At 39.6% G+C, this 23,763-nt stretch overlaps 1 protein-coding gene across 1 annotated transcript in view; it reads left to right on the top strand.

Moving 5' to 3' along the window:
• LOC140482363 (low-density lipoprotein receptor-related protein 1-like) overlaps positions 1–23,763 on the top strand; it is a 1,932,271-nt gene that overhangs the window by 1,703,143 nt on the left and 205,365 nt on the right. Inside the window, exons 61-65 of the mRNA XM_072579726.1 lie at positions 4,414–4,602; positions 10,015–10,163; positions 17,703–17,796; positions 18,215–18,331; positions 18,444–18,563. Coding sequence (XP_072435827.1) covers positions 4,414–4,602; positions 10,015–10,163; positions 17,703–17,796; positions 18,215–18,331; positions 18,444–18,563 — 669 coding nt within the window. The remainder of the gene's footprint in view (positions 1–4,413; positions 4,603–10,014; positions 10,164–17,702; positions 17,797–18,214; positions 18,332–18,443; positions 18,564–23,763) is intronic.

Below are 23,763 nucleotides of genomic sequence, written 5' to 3'. Positions count from 1 at the left end.
CCAATGACCATTTAAATGTCCTTAAAGTTGTTGAGTCTACTACTGTTGCAAGCAATACATTCCAGCCCCTACTACTTTTTGAGTAAAGACACTACCTCTAACATCTGTCCTATATCTATCACCCCTCAGTTTAAAGCTATGTCCTCTCATGCAAGCCATTGCCATCCAAGGAAAAAGGCTTTCACTGACCAGCCTATCTAACCCTTTAATTTTCTCGTATGTCTCAAGGAAGTTACTCTCAACTTTCTTCACTCTAACAGAAATAGCCTCAATCTCTCAGCCTTTCCTCATAAGACTTTCTCTCCATACTAGGCAACATCCTAGTAAATCTCCTCTGAATCTTTTCCAACGCTTCCACATCCTTCTTATAATGTAGTGATCAGAACTGTATGCAATACTCCAAGTACAGATGCACCAGAGTTTTGTACAGCTGCAACATGACCTCATGGTTCCGAAACTCAATCCCTCGACCAATAAAAGCGAACACAACATATCCCTTCTTAACAGCCCATCAACCTGGGTGGTAACATTCAAGGATCGATGTACATGGATACCAAGATTTCTCTGCTCATCTACACTACCAAGGATCTTACCAGTAGCTCAGTACTCTGCATTCCGGTAACTCCTCCCAAAGTGAATCACCTCACACCTTTGCACATTAAACTCCATTTGCCATGTCTCAGCCCAGTTCTGCACCTTATCTATGTCCCTCTGTAACCTACAACATACTTCATCATTATCCACAACCCTACCGACCTTAGTGTCATCCGCAAATTTACTAACCCATCCTTCTATGCCATCGTCCAGGTCATTTATAAAAATGACAAACAACAGTGGACCCAAAACAGATCCTTCCAGCACAAGACTAGTAACTGAACTCCAGGATGAACATTGCCCATCAGTCATCATTATCTGTCTTCTTTCAGCTAGCCTATTTCTGATCCAAACCACTAAATCACCTTTAATCACCATGCCTCCGTATTTTGTGCAGTAGCCTACTGTGGGGAACCTTATCAAACGCTTTACTGAAATCCATATACACCACATCAAATGTTATACCCTCATCCACCTGTTTGGTCACTTCCTCAAAGAACTCAATTAGGTTTGTGAGGCATGACCTACCCCTCACAAAACTGCATTGACTATCCCTAATCAACTTATTCCTCTCCTCGATGATTATAAATTCTATCACTTATAACCTTTTCCAACACTTTACCCACAACCAAAGTAAGGCTCACAGGTCTATAATTTCCACGGTTGTCTACACTCTTGCCTAATCACATCATAATTGCCTTTCCCCCAGCTATAGCTTTTGCCCTGCGGTTTTGACTTATCCCTTTCCATCACTAAAGTAAACATAACCGAATTATGGTCACTATTACCAAAGTGATCACCTGCCTCCAACTCTAACTCCTGGCCACGTTCATTACCCAGTACTAAATCTAACGTGGCCTCACCCTTTGTTAGCTTGTCTACATGCTGTATCAGGAAATCCTTCCACATACATTGGTCAACAACTGACCCATCTAAAGTACTCGAACTGAAGCATTTCCAGTCAATATTTGGAAAGTTAAAGACTCCATAAAAACTACCCTGTCATCTCACTCCTATCGAGGATCATCTTTCCTATCCTATCCTCCACATCTCTGGAACTGTTCAGAGGCTGATAGAAAACTCCCAACAGGGTAACCTCTTCTTTCCTGTTTCTAACCTCAGCCCAAACTACCTCAGTAGATGAGTCCTCAAACGTCCTTTCTGCAACTGTAATACTGTCCTTGATTAACAATGCCATACCAGCCCCCACGTACCCCCCTTTTACCATCTTCTCTGTTCTTACTGAAACATATCCCAGAACCTGCAACAACCATTCCTTTCCCCACTCTATCCATGTCTCCAAAATGGCTACAACACAAATTCCCAGGTACTGACCCATGCTGCAAGTTAATCCATCTTATTCTGGATCTTCCTGGCGTTGAGGTAGACACATTTCAAACCAACTTCTTGCTGGTGCCTTCTTGCGACCTTGAAACCTTAGTTCTGACTTTACTACTTTAAACCTCCTACCTACTTGAACTACAATTTTGGTTCCCACCCCCTCTGCTGAATTATTTTAAACCCATCTGAAGAGCATGAGCAAATTTCCCCCCAGGATACTGGTACCCCTCTGCTTCAGGTGAAGACCGTCCTGTTTGTAGAGGTCCCACCTACTCCAGAAAGAGCCCCAATTATTCAGGAATCCAAAACCCTCCGTCCTACACCATCCTTTTCGCCACATGTTCAACTCCTCTCTCCCTATTCCTTGCCTTGCTAGCACGGTGCATGGGCAACAAACAAGGGATAACAACTCTGTTCTAGCTCTAAGCTTCCACCCCAGCTCCCTGAATTTCTGTCTTAAATCCCCACCTCTCATCCTACCTATGTCGAGACATCATGAACCCTGGTACCTGGGAGGCAACACACCAACTGTGAGTGTCTCTTGTTCCCACAGAACCTCCTGTCCTTCTTCCTAACTATGGAATCCCCAACGACTAATGCTATGTTCCTCTTCCACCTTCCCTTCTGAGCAGCAAGGGCAGACTCTTTGCCAGAGACGTGTGCCCCATTGCTTACCCCAGGTAAGTCCTCCCCCCCCCCCCCCCCCCTCCCCCCCACAAACAATATCCAAAGTGGTATACTTGTTGTTGAGAGGAACAGCCACAGGGGATCCCGGCACTGCCTGCCAGTTCCCTTTCTGTTCCCTGGTAGTAACCCATCTACCTTCTTCTTGCACCGAGGAGTGACTACCTCCCTGTAACTCCTCTTAATAACCCCCTCCTCCTCCTGAATGATCCAAAGTTCATCCAGCTCCAGCTCCAGTTCCCTAATGTGGTTTTTGAGGAGCTGGAGTTGGGTGCACTTCCCGCAGACGCAGTCAGCAAGGACACTGGTCATGACCTTTACCTCCCACATTCTGCAGGAGGAACATCCAATTGCCCTAACCTCCATTCCCACTATTCTAACTTCTAAATGTCTGATTTAAAGGCATGCTCAAGGCTTTCTTCCTTGACATTACTACTTGGAATTAAAATTCATTCCGAGATCAGTGATTGATTGCTGCACCATGTTCTGTTTGAAACTAAGATGGTCCCATGAATTCTCTGTTCTCATTAAGAGATTATCAAGATGTTGACCACAAAGGTTCTGAAAGTCGTAAAAGATTTTTAAAAAAACTGTCTAGCCAGGCTCATGTTAAGTCGCTGCCTCAAGATTATCCAAGAGGCAAGACAACTTAAGTGTTAGAATTCTATTGTCGATCAATCTTCTAATTGATAATCAGGCCTGTTTAGGCTCAATAGAACAAATCTGTACTGAGTTTATTGACATCTGGAAAATGTCAGTGATTGGTAACAGTGAAAGGTTATTCAAAATAGATCAAAAAAGACAAGGGAAAGAAATTATTAATGTAATTCCTTCAGCTGTTGTTTTCTCTTAGTTGACTTCTTCATGGGGAATGGGCATTTTTGACAAGGCCAACATTTGTTGTCTATTGCAAATTCCCCTTAGACTGAGGGGCTTATCAGGCCATTTCATAGAACAACATAGGAGTCAACCATAAGTCTGTTGGGCTGAACTCACATGTAGGCAAGACAAATAAGGAGAGCAACTCTCCTTCCGAAAGGATATTAGTGAACCAGATGGGTTTTCCAAGAATTGATGATGATTTCATGACTTCATTACTGAAATTAGCCATTTTTTTTCCCAGGCTGTCATATTAACTGAATTTGAATTTCGTCAGTTGCTATGGTGCAATGCTATGTCTTGGTAATGGGTGCTGGCAGGCCTGCAGGGGCCCATGAGGTGGCAGGGGTGGTGGTTATAATTCATACTGCAGTGAGATAAGTTCAGGGATTTGTGTGAGGAGTGTTTGCCTATCTTAGAGAGTCAAGAGGAAAGTCAGAGGATGGATTTTGAATTGTGGACAGGTAGGATGAAAGTGTGGTATTATTTGGTCTGGGAATGTCCCTGATGGTAATTAAGCACCCCCAAAAAAATCCTCCCTCTTCCTACCTCCCCCTTCTAAAACCATTTTAAAGATAGATTGTTCATTACAGTGTGGCACCTTCAGAAGAGAGAAAAATAAAGGAATATAAAATTATGATTTCATATTGAGTAATTTCAAAACACTCTCTCATGAGCAGGCATATTCATTTTCTATCAGGTGTTGGACCAAGTGAAACCACAAGCTAACAGAACTTTGCTTTGTTCTGTGTTCTTTCAAATGGTAATGAAGAACCCTAGGGAGCCAGTATATTATTGCAGCAACTATTCATTAAAAATTATGTTCCAGTTGTATCTGATGGTTCATGCAATATTTAATGTCGAGGCTGGCATTCTTCCAATATAGTGCGCTAATATATCCATATCCTATTGCAGTTCAGAACCAAGATATTCCACATGTTCTAGCGGTGACGTTATTTGAAGACTACATTTACTGGACAGATTGGAAAACTAAGTCGGTCAGCCGTGCTCATAAAACCACAGGTTTAAACAAGATGTCACTAATCAGCTCCTGGCATCAGATAATGGATATCCATGTGTATCATCCTCACAGACAACCAGATGGTAATTCTTCACAACCTGCTATATGCTTTCCAAATTTAATGTATAAATCATTTGTGTAATTGGATGATTTATTTAATTATGGGTAAGAAGTCATTTTACTTTGTCTCTTTAAGGAAAAAAATTAAGTTGGATGAAGGAAGTATTATATCATGCATAAAAATGAAAACTATAGGTGACTGAAGTCAGCTCAAATTGTATGAATTGATGTACAGAGAATATGCACTGACACTTACCTTGCTGAATGAACAGGAGTTTTGTAGAGTTAGCATAAGTGCCTTGAAGACAACTTCTGCAAGTAAAAATGAAACTTTGATTTTGTCTAACTTCATGTGCATTTGCGAGTAAGGCCTTTGAATCTTCTGTTTCAAAACTGTAGATGTATGCATTTGGTATTCACCTACATTCAGCAACAACTACCTGTTATCCACTGACTCATTTGTCTTTGCTAAGATATGTCAGGATTTCATAAGGTGGTTGACATTCATTTACAATCCACAGAAAGGATTTCAAACTCAAAGAGTTACAAGTCATAAATTCTGAGTCATCCATTCTTATTATTACAACTGCTTCTAACTGCACACAGCTATTATTAAGCCTTTAAATGGACAAAAAACAAAACGATAATACATAGGATTAAACTGAGGCCATTTGGCCCTGCAAATCTGCTCCAGTATTCAATGAGATCATGACTGACATGATAACCCTGAACTCCACTTTCCTTCCTTTTTCCCAATAACCCTGGATTTCCTTCTTGATTAAAAATCTGTCTGTCTCAACCCAGTGTGCCTTGTGTAGGCTCCTGTGAATATATAATCTGATATTTATTCAGATTTACATGAGAGGAAATACTTTAATTCAGCAGGTTGCTGAAGCAATAGAGGATTTAAAGATAGACTCTATTCGATTAGTGTTAAGGAATAAAAACATAAAATATAACATTGATGGATGTCTTCTGTAAATGGCTAGAGAGTAAGAGATAGGAGTACACATCTGTCAGTAAATGTGACAATGCTGTCACTTTAAAAAGGTTATTTTGTCCTTGTGTTTTATTCAAGAGAGATCGTAAAGGCAGAGGTGCCAAAATGTCTGGGCAAAAGCTTAGTTTAACAATGGCAGGGGAGTGGTCAGTTCTCCCATTTCAGGTTTTTTTCTAGTTTGGTTTAGCAGTAACAAACAGAAGCTGCTGCATTGCAGAAAAGTTCAAAGCTTCAGCTGATGGTCCTGACTGGCATTCTCCCTGAAATCTCTCCTGCCTGTAAGGCGAGTGTGTTTTGCCAAGGAGTGTGTTTATGGGGTGTTACGGGAATGGGACAGCTCCTTTGTTAATTTGCAGTATCGAGTCGGTTGGGTTTTCAAATATTCTAAATTCTGTTTTCTTTTGTTCGTGTTTCAACTGTAGTATTTAAATAAATTCTGTTTTGCTTCAAGCCAAGTGCTTTGACCAGCTGCATCACACATGAAATATCCACTTCACATCTGCTTTTAAAATTAGAAAACGTTAGGGTCTAGGCTACCTTCTTGGAATGTTTTGAGGGGGTCAATTTCAGACAGATATAAAAATAGTAAGAGCAATATAATGAAACTTCAAGTCCCTGACAAAGGTAACAAAAAATGTAAAGGGCAATGACAGTCAAGAGCTCCTAAAATGTGTGCAGGCTTTTGAGTGTCCTACTTTTAATTGTTCCAGTGGTACCTGTGTGGTCAGCTGCTGAAGTCTTACCCTGTGACTTCCCTCCTTAAAACTTTGCATCTTTCTACCTCTTTTAAGAAGTTCCTTAATTACTACTTCTGATCTACGTTTGGCTCATCTGCATTTATATATCCGTGATTCAATGTCAAATTTTGCACCATAACATTCCCTCATTGGGACATCTTGACATATTAAAAATACTATGCAAATACAGACTGTTGTTCATGATCAGTATATTTCTAGTCCAATGAGGAACAAAGACAATCTTATAATTACAGGTCCCTTTGAAGATAAACCTGAATGGTTTCAGTGATAATTGGGAGCAGGTGATTCTGACTGGAGTTTATTCTGAATAGCTCAGCTTTTCTCCAGAAGAGCATTGGCTTCTGGAGAGGGAGGGATCCAAAAGGGAAAGGTGGAAACCAAAGTGTACACTGGAGTATTTTGACAATAAAACAGGACATTTTCTTCTGCCTGAGTTGATACATGAATATGGATGTATTAAACTAAGAAAACAGTTCTAAGATCTAGTTCTGAGGAATGAAGTCAGGTAAGTGGAGAACATCTGGATAATCACAATCATAATAACATTAGATTTGAAGTAGCTGTGGAAAAGGGCATAAGATGATCAAAAATGAAAATCAACAACAGGAAGGCTTCCAATATCAATTATTTGGGAGGAAAAGTGTCATAGTGGACTGGAACCAAAAAAAATGTTAAAAAAGCAATAAATGGGCCTTCAGTGTGTCGATTGTTTAGATACAAACCAAAAATATTGCCCCAAAGAGTATATCTTACCCAAATGCCTTCGATGACAATGGAAATACTTGTTAAAATAACCTAACAAAAGGAGACTTGTTGCAATTGTCAGGTGTAAAATATAATTGAACACCAGACCGTGGACTTGTTGGGCCGAAGGGCCTGTTTCCACGCTGTAATGTAATCTAGTCTAATCTGAAAATGTTGGGAAAAGATTTAATAATAAAAAAGAGCACATGAGAAAAGAATAACAGGTAAAATAAAAGTAAATTTAAAAATCTGTTGTAAACATACACAAGAGAAAATTATTGTTCAAATAGAGTTAGATTCAATTCAGGTCAAAGGAGGATTTTATTTCTTCTGGAAGCAAAGGGCATTTCAAGCACTGAATGAGTATTTCTTCAAAAGGTAAGGATCAGCCAATGATGCTGTAAAGAAGGAAGGAGTATGTATTCTGGATTTACCTTCCTAAAAAAAACATGGAAAGAAAGTGTAAGTAAGTCAGCATCAATCAAAATTAACAAGCTGACTAAATCAGATGGGATGCTTCTAAGGTTGCTGAGTGAACCAAGTGCACGGCATAGGTTCTGACCCCAGTCTTTCTTTCAGTCCTCTTGAATAAACAACATATGCCAGGGCCATGGATGATTGCTGATACTGTATTATATTCCAATTCAAAAACAGGAAGATAAACCTGATAACTAAAGGCCAGCATGTTGGGAAAACTGTTAGCAGCAATTGTCAAGGACAAACAGTCCATGCTTCTCCAAATAAGATTTATTAAGGCACAGCTATTTCAGGATTTATTTGTTTTTTGAAAAAAGAGTCATGCCTGACGAACATTATTAAACTGTTTGGATGAAATATTGAACAGATTGATGAAAATGATGACATAAGTATTGTCTGTATGGACTTTCAAAAGATGGAAGAGACAGGAAAATAGGAACACATGAATTAAAAAGATGGTTGTTATGTATGAATGGCATCAAATACGTGATGGGAAGGAGAGAGCAGTGGTGAGTGAATACATTTCTGACTCAAAACAATTATGCAGTGAAGTCCTTCAGGAATCAGTATGAGCATCCTAACTTTTCTTATATGTAAATGACTTGGTTTCAGATACTGGAAGTACAGTTTCAAAATATATGAGTAAATAGTGAAGAATATAGTACAGGCTTTGAAAAGAAATTGGTGAAATTGGTAAATACATGACAGATATGAGGGATGCACATTAACAGAGCCAACATGATGGAGTAGTATAATCTGAATATCTTGTTGTTCAGGTTCAGTTTGGCTAGATAACACTGGATTTTAGGTGTTACAACTACAATTAGTGATCCATAATTGGGCTTGTGGTACGTAATCTTTCTTTTGACCTGAAACACACCAAATGCACCTGAGCATGGAGTTAACCTCAGCTGGAAGCATCCAGAGCAGGCACATCATGTCATTACTGATTTAAGAGTCATACCCTAATCTGCGCCCTTTCTTAACCTTGCAAAGCTAAACATGCATTATGCAGCAGAAAGAAACTCACCTCATTCTCACCCCAGGCAATGCAAGAAAATTGTCACCTGTTTAGCTAATAGTTTCCATTTGATTTCTCTAACTGTTGTTAAATTCCTAAATGCTTTTTGATCTTTCAATAAAGGTTTTAATTTCAAAGGAATACAAGGAGTGCTGTAGTACTTTTTACTGACTTTAGGGTTCTGCACAAATCACTTGCTCCTAGCAATAGGGCCCATTAGTGTGCAATCCTCCTCCATCAAGGGTGATTGGGTGAGATCAAACTACGAGAAAAGGGAGAAGGAGAAGCTGTTCACAAGAAGCCATTTCCACTCAAGAGTTTAGGGAACAATACTTCATTCCTGAAGCTCGGCTTGGAGCAGATGTCTCAAATTTTGGCTGTCACTAAGGGACTTAACATTGAAATCTCTCAGCTGCTGAACAAATTTCATCCACAGAGCAAGACAAGAACAGTATTGTCAGTGGCTGTGAAGGTGACTGTAGCATCTAAGCATTTTGATATCTACACCCATCAGCCTTCTCCTTCTAAAAACCAAAAAAAACCGGCAGATACTCTAAATCAGAAACAAAAACAGAAATTGCTGGAAAAACTCAGCAGCTCAGGCAGCATCTGTGAATAGAAATCAGAGTTAATGTTTCAGGTTAAGTAACCTGCAGCGCTGAGGAAGGGTCACTTGACTGAAAATGTTAACTTGGATTTCTCTCCACAGATGCTACCAGAACTGCTGAGTTTTTCCCACAGTTACTGTTTTTGTAGTCTGCTCCTTTTGTTGTTCAATAAAAATTTGCTGAGTCATCCACACCTGGACTTATATGAACCACCCCTCTATGGCGAGTGTCCTCGACCCACTGTCTCAACATATGCAGATTCTGCCACTGTGCTATGCTCCAAGTTACATATAATGACAGTATTAACCAAAAACAGTAAATTCAAATTTGCATCTTCTTCATCACTCACTTCTTGCTGCTCCTCCACTGCCTAAACAAGTTGCACTTCTTGGTGAAATAAAAGGAAAAAGACACAAAGGTAGGTTACAACGAGAAGCAGGGAAAAAAGAGGTGCAAGCTTACACTATTTGCAACTTTCCTTGGAATGTGAAGAGGAAAGGTTTGAGGAGACTATTATCTCGAGTGGTTTCTGCTCCATCACTAGTCTTGGCCTCAGAAATGGCTCAGAAATTATAATGGTATCTTTTGATGATGATAATCACTGTGTCCTCCACATTAATTAGAACATGCAGGCACACTGTTAACGCTAGTTTGTTCTTGCTATAATATAATTTCATTATTGTTTGTAAGCTTTACCTATGGTTCTACTTTCTAATATTATGAATTTTGGACCTTCAAAGTTTTCCAGTTTAAGTATTTGTACAAAACTTGATTTCACTGTCCATCAGATTAAAAGCTCAAATGATTTCTATTTATCTTTGTCTCAGTGCCTGGTCACCCATGTAAAGTCGATAATGGAGGTTGCAGCAACCTATGTTTGCTGTCGCCTGGAGGAAAACACAAATGTGCCTGCCCCACAAACTTCTACCTGGCTGCTGATGGCAGGACTTGTCTTTCCAACTGTACCGCAAGCCAGGTATTGTCTTTAAACATATGTCATGTAAATACATTGAATTCACTGTGCAATTTGTTTATTTTCTGTAACTACCCTGTAAGTCACTTTAAAAATCCCGCACACAGAAAGAGCGATCAATAATAGAACAGTGCCCATTTACTGACCACTTTAAACATTTTGAGACAAATCTTTTGAGGAGTGTCTGATTGCAAGTTTGCACTTATTTGTTTTTTTTTAACATCTGAGGGAAGAGTTTCCTGTATTTCTGGCAGGAGAATCTGATCATGATTTGGAGATGCTGCTGTTGACTGGGGTGTACAAAGTTAAAAATCACTCAACACCAGGTTATAGTCCAACAGGTCTTTTTGGAAGCACTAGCTTTCAGAGCGCTGCTCCTTCATCAGGTGGTTGTGAGTATAAAATCTGATGAAGGGCTTTTGCCCGAAACGTTGATTTCGCTGCTTGTTGGATGCTGCCTGAACTGCTGTGCTCTTCCAGCACCACTAATCCAGTATAAAATCTGTGTCTTACGATCTTATACTCCACAACCACCTGACAAAGGAGCAGTGCTCCGGAAGCTATTGCTTCCAAATAAACCTGTTGAACTATAACCTGGTGTTGTGTGATTTTTAAATCTGATCCTTGGTCCTGCACCAAAACAGAGTGTATTTTAAATGTGACATTGCATTATAGGTTAGCTGTGGGCAGGCAAAACACTCCCAGTTTTTCATTTTAGTGGTTGCAGTGTTCTGTGATTTATTGGCCCAGCAGGACAGACAAGTATTTTACAGCTCCTGTGAAAGTCAATAAGGTAAATATGAGGTTGGGATTCCAGGTAAGTAAAGTACCAGCAAGACAGGGAAGTATGGTATCAAGAGGGTGAGCTGCCTTTTGAGCTGAGTGCCAGAGAGCCAAGTTGAAGAAGTGCTAGAGTGCAAATGGGAAAGATGCCAGGTAAGTGACAAAGAGGTTTGAGTTGGTAAGGGTGAACTGGAGCTCTGTGGTCTAGCAGGGAGGGAGGCATTATGTCCCATGGAGAAGAGGCTGTCAGGTCCTATGGAAAGAGGGGATGTCGAGTCCTGAGGAGGTTGAGTTGTTGGGTCCTAGAGGGGAGAGATCACCAGGTACTGGAGGGAGATGGAACTATTGGGTCTGGGGGCAGAAGGGAGTGGTGACTCTTGAGCATCAGCTCCCAGAGTGCTATTGGAGTAGAAACACAGAAACAAAGAAGCAATAGGAGGCTATGTGGCCCTTTGAGCCTGCTCCTCCATTCATCACAATCGCAACTCAATAGCCTAATCCGGCTCTCTCCCCATGACCTTTCGTCCCATTTGCCCCAAGTGCTATATCTTGAATACATTCAATATGTATGGCCTGTTGTGATCTGGACACTAATCCCTATGGGAGAGATGCTCTGTCATGTCCAGGAGCTCTTGTGCGCTGGGGCGGGGGGGGGGGGGGGGGTGTTTCAGATCAAAGCCCAGGTGGAAAAGGAATTGGGAAAGTGCAGTTGAGATTGTCTGTGGGCAAGTCAGGGTTTGGTGGTGGGGTGGAGGTGTCAGTTCTTTGGTTACCCAAGAGTTAGCAGTTTTATTTTAATCATCTAAACTTCCCTTGGCATTTATTTTTATGAAACTGCAGTGGAACCCTCTGAATCTTTCAACTGAAATGAAGGGTTCCAAACAGAAGAATTACTCATTGTATTCTTCAGATTCCCTGGTAACTCCCTTGAATTCTGCTACATGGAGATTCCACAGAGTCCCCATGAGCAACTCCACCTAAACTGCTGAAATGTCTATTCATCCATCAGAAAATTTAGGCTGTTCTTTTTGGGTTTTAAAAAAAATATTTTTTGATTGACACACTACGCATGTTGCAATAATGATAATCTATCTCACTGCAAAGATCAACCTACAGTCAACAATGTTGGCATTGGTACTGATTTAGTAAACAGACCATCTAAAAGTTCTCCAATGTTAGCAATAACTAGTTATTTCATTTGTATTTGCAAGCTACTTTTCCATAGGCATTCAGGCACCTTCTGTAGTTCTGGCAACATCTGTAAAGAGAGAAACAGGAAGTAAGGAGTCTGTGGATTTCACCAGAATCTGTTGAGTTGCACTGCTTCTGTCTTCAAGATGCTGCCAGACCTGTTCAAGATTTCCAGCAACTTTCTTTACATTTCAGACCTCCAGCATTGTCAGCACTTTCCTCTTGTATCCCTTGTCATTATTTGTTCAATCTTATTTGGTTGGGTCACACTAAAACCTCCATCCTATGTGTTGCTTCCTTCTCCCAGGTTGTTGAAAGGCCCAGATAAATGTGATAACTCCTGTTCTATTTTCCCCCTCAGTGTTGCTCAGCTTGCAGAATGGGTTTTCTTGGACCTCCTGAGAAAAAAGCCCTCTGGTTTTTAGTGAATTGAGCCATAAGTATTGATCGAAACTCTCTTAATTGCTTTATTATTGTCTTTTCTTTCATCTACTGTATCTGTTTCTCTTTGTTTTGAACCCTCAGGTTTACGTTTCCCTGAGGCTATAACTTTAGAACTCAGATAATTTAAATAATCTGACAAAATTGCCCATGTTGTGAAAATCATTCATTCTTTTGTGTTTGGAGGATCTTTTATATTCAAATTAATTACTTTCCATCACACTCAAACATCAGATTAGATTTCACCTTGTATTCTTTCAACTTATAGCTGAATGCACAACTTAATTTTACAACATACTTCAACTTTCACAATTTTATCTCTAGCCCATATGGAACCACACGACTATAAATTCTCTTTTTGTAATAAAGAGAGACAAGACAAATTAAATTATTCTAGAAGAAAACATTTCTGAGCAAAGGGCTTCCATCACATTCTCTCAGTTACTACTTAACAGTTTAAACTGTTTTGTGTTGATCCTCCACTTCAATTCAATGGTATGTTAGGTCACCTTCAGAATAAGTGGTCGACATCTTCTTCCTTTATGGAATGCAGTCCCATTTACAAATAGAATTTGTCGGATACAGTAGAAAGTTGTACATTCAGTTTGCCTTCTACAATTCTGATAGTTGCATGATGCAATGATAATCAGGTTATCATTGCAATCAACCTCTATCGATTAGTCTAAGATGGAACCAAGTACGAAAACAATGGAAAACATTGGAATGGTGGACCCTGAGCATACTACAAATAATCTTCATTTTGCATATAAAATGAACTGGCTGAAAACTGGCTGATATTACATAACTCTGAAGATGGACAAGGGAGATCCAGTAGATGTAGTGTACCTGGACTTTCAGAAAGCTTTTGATAAAGTCCCACACAGGAGGTTAGTGAGTAAAATTAGGGCACATGGTATTCAGGGCAAAGTACTAGATTGGATTGAAAATTGTTTGGCTGATAGGAAACAAAGGGTAGTGATAAACGACTCCATTTCGGAATGGGAGGCAGTGACCAGTGGGGTACCGCAGGGATCCGTGCTGGGACCGCAGCTTTTTACAATATATGTTAATGATATAGAAAATGGTATCAGCAATAATATTAGCAAATTTGCTGATGATACAAAGCTGGGTGGCAGGGTGAAATATGATGAGGATGTCAGGAGATTACAGGGTGACCTGGACAAGTTCGGTGAGTGGGCAGATGCATGGCAGATGCAGTTTAATGTGGATAAATGTATGGTTATCCACTTTGGTGGCAAGAACAGGAAGGCAGATTACTACCTCAATGGAATCAATTTAGGTAAAGGGGCAGTACAGAGAGATCTGGGTGTTCTTGTACACCAGTCAATGAAGGTAAGCATGCAGGTACAGCAGGTAGTGAAGAAGGCTAATAGCATGCTGGCCTTCATAACAAGAGGAATTGAGTATCGTAGCAAAGAGGTGCTTCTGCAGCTGTACAGGGCCCTGGTGAGACCACACCTGGAGTACTGTGTGCAGTTCTGGTCTCCAAATTTGAGGAAAGACATTCTGGCTATTGAGGGAGTGCAGCGTAGATTCACGAGATCAATTCCTGGAATGGCTGGATTACCTTACACTGAAAGACTGAAGCGACTGGGCTTGTATACCTTTGAGTTTAGAAGACTGAGAGGGGACTGATTGAGACATATAAGATTATGAAAGGATTGGACACTCTGGCAGCAGGAAACATGTTTCCGCTGATGGGTGAGTGCTGAACCAGAGGACACAGCTTAAAAATACGGGTTAGACCATTTAGGACAGAGATGAGGAGAAACTTCTTCACCCAGAGAATGGTGGCTGTGTGGAATGCTCTGCCCCAGAGGGCAGTGGAGGCCCAGTCTCTGGATTCATTTAAGAAAGAGTTGAATAGAGCTCTCAAAGATAGTGGAATCAAGGGTTATGGAGATAAGGCAGGAAGAGGATACTGTTTAGGAATGATCAGCCATGATGATATTGAATGGCGGTGCAGGCTCGAAGGGCTGAATGGCCTACTCCTGCACCTATTGTCTATTGTCTATTGTCTTCAATTGAGTCCAAATTCAGTACATGAAAGTTGAACACCATACCAATTTTTTTACTATTTGCATTAACGGACAATTGTTCCACATTGTGCTGAAGGTAACTGTGGAAGCTTGTTATGATTTCCCTGCTAAACGTTCTTCGCATTTCTTTTGAGTAAGTTGGGCCCGTACTTATTGGATTTAGAATAATGAGAGGAGACTCTATTGAAACAAAAAAGATTATTATGGGACTTGGCAGGGTAAATACTGAGGGATTGGTTCCCCTTCTGAGAGAGACTAGGATTAGCAGGCAAAATCTCAAAGTAAGGGGTCTCCTTTTAAAACAAAGAGGGAGTAATTTCTTTCCTCAGAAGATGGTGAATCTGGAGAATTCCTTGTTGTACAGGGATACAGAGGTTATGTCATTAGGTATATTCAGAGTTGAGGTCGATATGTTAATTCACAAGCGTCAAGATTAGAGTAGTGCTGGAAAAGCACAGCAGGTCAGGCAGCATCTGAGCAGCAGGAAAATCGATATTTTGGGCAAAAGCCTTTCATCAGGAATTCAATCAGTATAAAGCAGGAAAGTGGCATTGAAGATTATCAGTTCAGCCATGATCTAATTGAATGGTGAAGCAGACTCAATGGGCCAAATGGCCTACTTCTGCTCTTACATCTTATGATGTTCAGTTCCATTTGCAACTCCTTAGATTATTAGACTGTCTGTTTACTAACTAAGACATACATAGCATTTAGGTTTGGGCTGACAAGCAGAGTAACATCGCATCACATAAACTGTGATATTCTCTAACAGAGAATCTAAATATTTCCCCATGATGTTCATTGCTGAATTGCCTCTTATCAACATCCTGAGTGTTACCATTGACCTGAAAATTAACTGTGCCAATCACATAAATACTGTGACTACAAGAGCAGTAAGAGGTTAGGAATTTGATGCTATGCATTGTCACCTCCTGACTCCCCACAGCCTGTCCAGCATCTACAAGGGACAATTCAGGACTGTGATAAAATAGTCCATACTTAGCTGGATAAGTAGTGTTTTAGTAACACTCAAGAAGCTTAATACCATTTCATGATAAAGTAGTATGTTGATTGGCACCTCAGCCGTTCTGTTATTGTAGTTCAATACCTACCATTTACAATATGCACTTTAGTGGAGGCTGGGACGTTAAATGTCTTCAAGACAGAAATTGATAAATTCTTAATCTCGCAAACAATTAAGGTATATGGGGAAAGTGCGGGTAAGAGGCATTGAAATGCCCATCAGCCATGATTGAATGGTGGAGTGGACTCAATGGGCCAAATGGCCTTACTTCCTGTGTTTTATGGTTTTACGGTCTTAAAGAACTCTCTTAGAATTCTTCAAGAACTCCTTTGAAAACTGCAATTTCCACTACCAAGAACAACAAAATGAGCAGATGCATGAGAATTTCACTGCTTGAAAAATACTCCAGGTGGTGTGGTATAATTTGACCTTATTTCTCCAGAATATCAGTTTGGGCGGCTGGATTAAGAATTCAGTAGTATTGCCACTATGCTACAGTCCCCTCTAATCTATCACCGTTTGTTCATTGTCACTGTATCAAAATGCTGGGTGGAACAGTGGCACAGTGGTTAGCACTGCTGCCTCACAGAATTCAAAAACTTGGGTTTGATTCCTTGGGTGACTGTCTGTGTGGAGTTTGCACAATCACCTCATGGATGTGTGAGATTCTATAGGTTGCCCCAGTTTCCGCCCAAAGTCCAAAGATGTGCAAGTTAGTTGGATTGGCCATGCTAAATTGCCGTGTAGTGTCTAGAGGTATGCAAGCAAGGGGGATTAGCCATGCTAAATTCAGGGTTATGAGAATAGAGTGAGGGGATGGGTCTGTGTGGGATGCTCTTAAGAGGGTTGGTGCAGACCCGATTTGTCAAATAGTTTCTATCTGAATTGCAGAGATACTATGATCCTGGATCAATCGCCTATACAACAGCACTTGCACAACATGGAGAGCAATAGTTCAAGGATGGGATTACTACTTTTTCCAAAAGTAACTAGGGATAGGAAATAAATGCTGGCCTTTACCAGTGACACTCACATCTCATGTTTTTTTTAAAATGGCAAATCTAAACGGTTACCATTGGTTATGTTCAACTAGAATGCAAAAACATTGCTAAATTTGTACATGATCTGATATCACAGGCAGTTGCTTTCTTTCATTTTCTGGTGTACTTGTCAAGTCCAATGGTACTGAAGCAATTAATCTTGGAATTGATTTAAGCATCTGGGCAACAGAAAGGGACCAACAGCTACTGCATAGCAGCTTGATCGTCAAATTGCGAAAGTGTCCTAACTTCCTTCTTTTTTTACATAAAGATCAGAACATTCCCAGGATCATTTCGTAGGCTGTGCTAAATATTTTATGATCATGAGTTTTCAGCAGGAGAGCTAACATGACATTCCAATTAGTTTCAGAATCTTCAGTTCGGGAAAGGAAAATAAAAACATTCAATATTCTTATTGTTCACTGGACACTGGGTGAGAACAGAATTGGAAAATAGTTGCAATGTTCTCAATTATCAGTTAGCCTTTCACTACTTGCTGAAAATGTGTTGCTGGAAAAGCGCAGCAGGTCAGGCAGCATCCAAGGAGCAGGAGAATCGACATTTCGGGCATGAGCCCTTCTTCACTACTTGCTATCAAGCCCCACAGATGAAAAATATGCCACAGGCTGATATGGCATTGCATTAAACACCCAAAAAGCGGGGAACAGCACAAGTCACTATTTTTGCACAGAGTAAAATATAAGGAAGAAAAATAAATGAATGATTTGATTATTAACCCCAAGAGCTCGACACCTTGCTGAGAAATGCCTTAAACCTATTATGAATAATACACAAGACAACTTTCCAGCTTATTACAGCCACCAATCTGGTAAATTTGAGTGAGAACAAACATTATTTGGTCAAAGAATATCACTTAAGTAGCACCTTTGAATGTTTTGCCCAGTTGCTGCTGATGCTGTGCGATGTATGACTATAAATGTACATTTCATTTTAGATTTAATTATCTTAATTGTATTGTAAGTTCATGATACTGTCTCAACAGTTTGTCTGCAGCAATGACAAATGCATTCCATTCTGGTGGAAATGTGACACAGAGGATGACTGTGGAGATGGATCAGATGAACCTGAATACTGCCGTAAGTATTTTTGATCAATATGGCGCAAATATTTGTATTTAATAATATCAGCCATTCAATCTGTAACATATTTGGCAAGTTTCAAATAGAGATCTTTGTTAATACAAGATAAATGCCTTTCTTGGAATAATGCTGCATCATCCTGCTCCTCATATGCAGTCAGTACTATCTTTGGTGCCAACAATGGTGTGAAAGTATTCATATGTTTACAAAATCATTAATAAAACAGGTGGTAGAAGTTGTAAATGAGAATGTAGCATTTCTTTCATAAATCATCTGAGATGTTGTGGTAATAATAACAGAAAACTTTTACAACTCTTTTGCATTTTTGCCTGAACTTTTTTTTATAAATACGGTAAGTGTTCCAAATCTCCCATGATTCTTTCTTTCTGTAAGCAACATTTCCTTGACTTCTCAGCTGAATTTAAATGCAGACCGGGTCAATTTCAGTGCGGCACAGGAATATGCACGAAACCAGCCTTTATCTGCGATGGTGAGAATGACTGTGGAGATAATTCCGATGAGGCAAACTGTGGTAAGTACTGAATTAGAATTGCTTAACTTTGTAGTGAGAAAATATTTAAATGTCATTTGTTCAATTTCAGTTTTGAATATTGAGCACATTGTGTTTATTCATAATTTTTTAGAGACACATGTTTGCCTTCCAAGTCAGTTCAAGTGCTCACAGAAGAGACGATGCATTCCGATAATCTTCAGATGCAATGGTCAAGACAACTGTGGTGATGGAGAAGATGAAAGTGATTGTCGTAAGTTTTCACATTCAAGTTTTGAAGCTAATGTATTTTGCATATGAATATATCCTAGACAATGGGCTCCCAGTGCATCCGTTATAAAAATCCATTTGGGGTGGTACTAAGTAATATTATGAGTGATGTCCCAAGTTCAGTTCTTGTTCCTCCTGAGAGTTGGCATTTTGGTCAAGGTTAGGCTGCTCCACTTAATTCAGTGGCTATGATTTTCTAGTTCTGCTCATTCTAATCCACATTTTTTCACCAATACACTTAATTGGTCAGAAAATCAAAAGGACAAAAGCACAAAACCTTAACCTGTCACAAAAGAGTCTCATGACCCAATATTTTTACTCTTGATGCAGATAGAAATTTTGAATGCTAGCAGAGAATAACATTAAACTGTTAATATCCTGTCAACATATTCCTTGGGTTTGTAACAAGAATGGCTATTTGGAGGGGATACATATTGCCTATGCTGCCAGCTGTAAGCATATGGGTTCTTAAGGGATTGATTTGGCCTAGCGTGAGTGAGAGTAGCCACGTTCCGATCTAACACAAAACGTCTTGAGAAACAAAATAAAGTTTATTGCATCTCTGCAACAGTGTGCATATTATGATGGGCTCTAGTTGGATACAATAATCCTATTGAAATTGTATGAAAGGGAAAGTAGTGACAAGATAGAGAAGTGAAGATATAAATTGGAGAAAGAATGAGTTTCATAAAATGGATTACAATGACAAAATTGGTTGCAGAAGAATGTTTAATGCTTCAAGGAATAGCATAGTTAAACTGAAATTATCCAGTCCTATCTAAACTTTACAATCTTCTATCTTAACTATGTAAGGTGGTACAAATCCACACGCGGTGAAAATTAATGATCGGTCTGAAGAAACATTGAGCATGGGAAATAACATGAAGTTTCTTTCCATTAGATTTTCACTGCTAGCACTATTGGAGTAACTTAATCTTTTAGACTGCTGGAAAATAGAAATATTAAACATTGAAATTGTTAGATGCTTGTTTTCTTTTTACCAGTATAAACTTGATGGGACAGAGGGCCCTTTTCCATCCTCTAGACTTCGAAATTTGTTGGGATGACTTTGTTTTAGATCTGTCTCCCAAAAGATCCTACTTTACTTTCCCATCAAGTGTTCATGGTGGATGGTACTTATTGCAGTCAAGCAAATATTAACTGTTTCAGGCCCATAAACAGAATTTCTCCCAAGCTTTGTTCTGGTAATTATCATTTCTATTTGTTCTTATGATTATATTTGCCACAATCCATGTCTCTTCAAATCCTTAATTTTACAAATCCAGATCACCTGGAGGTTTAACTATTTTTCCTGAATGTGTTCTCTTTGGATGTGGAAGAAAGGTGATTGTTGGGGAGAATATAATTGCTTTGGATTATTGTCTAAACATCCCAAGGTCTGAGGTGTTCCTCTGTTACCAGGTTTGCCATTTGGTACATTCTAATCAATAAACGGAGGATGGCTCAATCATAATGGGATAAAGGTTGAAGTTCCAGTAGTATCTTAGCACAACCTTTTTGACAGTATGAAAAATATATGATCTCCCTGAATTGGCATCTTTTTGGATAATTGTACCTTTTCTGTTTGAATGCCTGATCACTATCAGGTGCCCTGTTCCTAGTCCATACAGTAATGTTTATTGTAACGTTCTGTCTGCTGAAAATGATAGAATCACTCTCTCAACAGAGAAGCATAAACAGAAATTAGAAGTCATCTATTCGGCCCAGCCAGCCTGCTCTGCCATTCAATATGATCCTGACTGATTATCCAACTCAGTACCCAGTTCCTACTTTCTCCATGTATCCTTTGATCACTTTAGCTTCAAGATCTACATCTAACTCTTTCTTGAAAGCATAATGTTTTGGCCTCAACTGCTTTCTGTGGCAAAGATTTCCACAGGTTCGCCACTTGCTGGGTGAAGAAATTTCTCCTCCCCTCAGTCGTAAATGACCTATCCTGTATCCTTAAACTGTGATACCTGGTTCTGGACTCCCCAGTCATTGGGAGCATCCATTCTGTATTTATTCAGTTGAGTCATGGAAATATACAGCATGGAAACAGACCCTTCAGTCCAACTTGTCTGTGCCGAGCAGGCATCCTAACCTTGTCTAGTCCCACTTGCCAGCAATTGGCCCATATCTCTCCCCTTCATATTAATGTTCCCATCTAGATGACTTTTAAATGTTGTAATTGTACCGGCCTCTACCATTTCCTCTGGCAGCTCATTCAATGCACCCATCACCCTCCACGTGAAAACATTGTCCCTAAAATTCTTTTTAAATCTTTCCCCTCTCACCTTAAGCCTATGGTCTCTAGGTTTGGACTCCTATACCCTGGGAAAAAGACCTTGGCTAATTCACACTTTCCATAAAAAAGTCCCAGCCTATACAGCCTCTCCCTACAGCAGAAACCCTCCAGTCCCAACAATACTCTTGTAAATCTTTTCTGAATCCTTTTGAGTTTAATAACATCTTTCCTATAACAGAGAGACCAAAATTGAATGCAGTATTCCAAAAGTGGCCTACCAAGTGTCCTGAATATCTCAAATCCTATACTCAATGTACTGACCAGTGAAGGCAATCTGTTAGAACTTTATAGGTTTCTGGGTTTGTCTGTTTCTTTATCATTCACTGTTTTAATATTTAATGATGGCATATGTGTAGAGACAATTTCTTTGGCAGGATAGGGAATTGAGTCTCTCCTTTCTATACATCAGCAACTCAGATTGATCAAGATCTCATTGAAGTTAGGTAGACCAATAAGTTAAAGCACCATGTAGAAGTAAAATTTCTTCAAGAGTGATTTAACTGTGCTCATCCCACTGTTAAGTTGTGGGTATTCCAGTGAATTTCCAACATGCTCGAATCCAAAACTGGCAATTTCTCTACCATGACCCATCAGGTAAAATAATAAATGAGGATAAATGTTAGACTTTACATTAAATACAAACACATATTCACAAGGTTCGGTACAAACACATATTCACCTGGTGTTGTGAGGTTACAATCACCCGATGAAGGAGCGTCGCTCCGAAAGCTAGTGTGCTTCCAATTAAACCAGTTGGACAATAACCTGGTGTTGTGTGATTTTTAACTTTGTTCTGATGGCCACTTTCAGACCAAGGATATAATCTGAATGTCTCTCAGAAGCTAATGTAACTAAAAGAGCCTCCTCAATCACTGCATACTATATTTTGTAACATAATGCCTGTGATGAGTAATAGATTGGTTTGCGACACCAATTTGTTTGCTCCTGGAAGTCTTACTCTTAAACTAGTAGCTAAAGATTTTGATTCTATTAATTTTGGAAATTAAGGATTGTTATGTATTTCCTGAAAAACATTCACTTAATGTGTATTCAAATCCCAGCCCTGTGACTTGTCTCAAGTATTCTATTATGTTAGCCTGATTAGGCAAACATTTTTCTCAAGCTGGTTTACCATATACAAGAACCTTTGAAGATCCTCAACTTGACTTTGGAGTGTGGAACTCTGTAAAGGTTTGAGCTTTCTAAAGATCAGCCCATGTGTCTTCATTGTCAACAATGCATCCCAACAAAATGAATAATTTCTTTGAAGAATTTACACACTCACACAAACACTGTCACATACATATATTCTCTCACTCATGCTCTCTCTCAAGGACACACACAGACATATATTATATACATATAAATCTATTGGGTGATGCATTTCATCCAAGATGTTTATTTATTCTCAATTATATTATATTTTGTTCAAAAAAACACACAATTGGTAGTCACAGTCAGTCAGTGTGGCATCTTATAAATTTCTACTTTCAGAATAAAACCAGCCTGATTCCAGGTTGAAACATTGAGACAGATTCTGAACAGGGCCTCACACCTACAATTCAAACCTGTTGGACTATAACCTGGTGTTGTGTGATTTTTAACTTCGTGCACCCCAGTCCAACATGGCATCTCCAAATCAATTCAGAGACTGACTGTCATATTTTGTATATTCCTATCGCTCTGACAGAGAATCATGATAGCACAGCACTGACTTTATGAACACTTTACACACTGTCTAACACTCTTGGTCACCTGCAGACGCTAATTATCTGACATGACTCACACCAGTTAAATGGTGCTTTGATCTCTCTGCCCTTGATTTCTCTGGCTCTAAACTTTGGGTCTGTGTGCTCTCTTCTGTCATTGCACTTTATGAAGGGCCTGCGCTACAAAAGCTTGTGTGATTTCAAATTAATCTGTTGGACAATAAACTGGTATTGTGTGACTTCTGACTTCCTCAATTTCTTCCCAGTTGCTGCTGGACCTGGTGGGCTTTTCCAGCAGCTTCTGTTTTTCTTCCATGTTATCCCAGTTATTTGCTTTGTCTCCCATCACTATCTTATTTTTATTTTTTGTAATTATCTCTCTGCCTCATTTAATTGGATGATAGGTCATCCCTCTGGTTGTTATTCAGCTGTTGACATTTTACTCACACTGTCTAACACCTTTGGTTACCTATAGAGACTTATTATTCCACACTCCACTCACACTGTCTGGATGATCTTTTGATCTCTCTGCCCTAGGTCTCTGGGCCCATAAATTGTGTATTCTCTGTGTTTCTCTCTCACTTCATCTGACAAAGCGGCTATGCTCCGAAAGTTCTGTGATTTCAAATACACCTGTTACTACCCCATCAAGTAATAACATTTTCAGAGCCAACTATGACATTGCTGATGACCAAAACAAAAAGTAAGGGAACCCTTAGGAAGTAGCGACCATAATATGGTAGAGTTCAGTCTGGAGTTTGAAAGGGAGAAGACAAAATCTGATGTAATGGTGTTACAGTTGAATAAAGGTAATTATGAGGGCATGAGAGAGGAACTGACTAAAATAGACTGGAAGCAGAGGCTAGCAGGGAAGACACTAGAGCAAAAATGGCAGGAGTTTGTAGGTATAATTGAGGACACTGTACAGAGGTTCATTCCCAAGAAAAGAAAGATTAACCGGGGAGGGATTAGACAACCTTGGCTGACAAAGGAAGTCAGGAAATGTATTAAAGAAAAAGAGAGATCCTATAAAGTGGCTAAGAACAGTGGGAAATCAGAAGATTGGGAAGGATACAAAAGCAAACAGAAGATAACAAAGAGTGTAATAAGAAATGAGAGGATCAAATATGAAGGTAGGCTAGCCAGTAATATTAGAAATAATAGTA

Source organism: Chiloscyllium punctatum, chromosome 10 (assembly GCF_047496795.1).
Source record: "Chiloscyllium punctatum isolate Juve2018m chromosome 10, sChiPun1.3, whole genome shotgun sequence".
Taxonomy (NCBI): domain Eukaryota; kingdom Metazoa; phylum Chordata; class Chondrichthyes; order Orectolobiformes; family Hemiscylliidae; genus Chiloscyllium; species Chiloscyllium punctatum.
The sequence above is the reverse complement of the archived record's forward strand: the minus strand, read 5'-3'. Positions and strand labels throughout refer to the sequence as shown.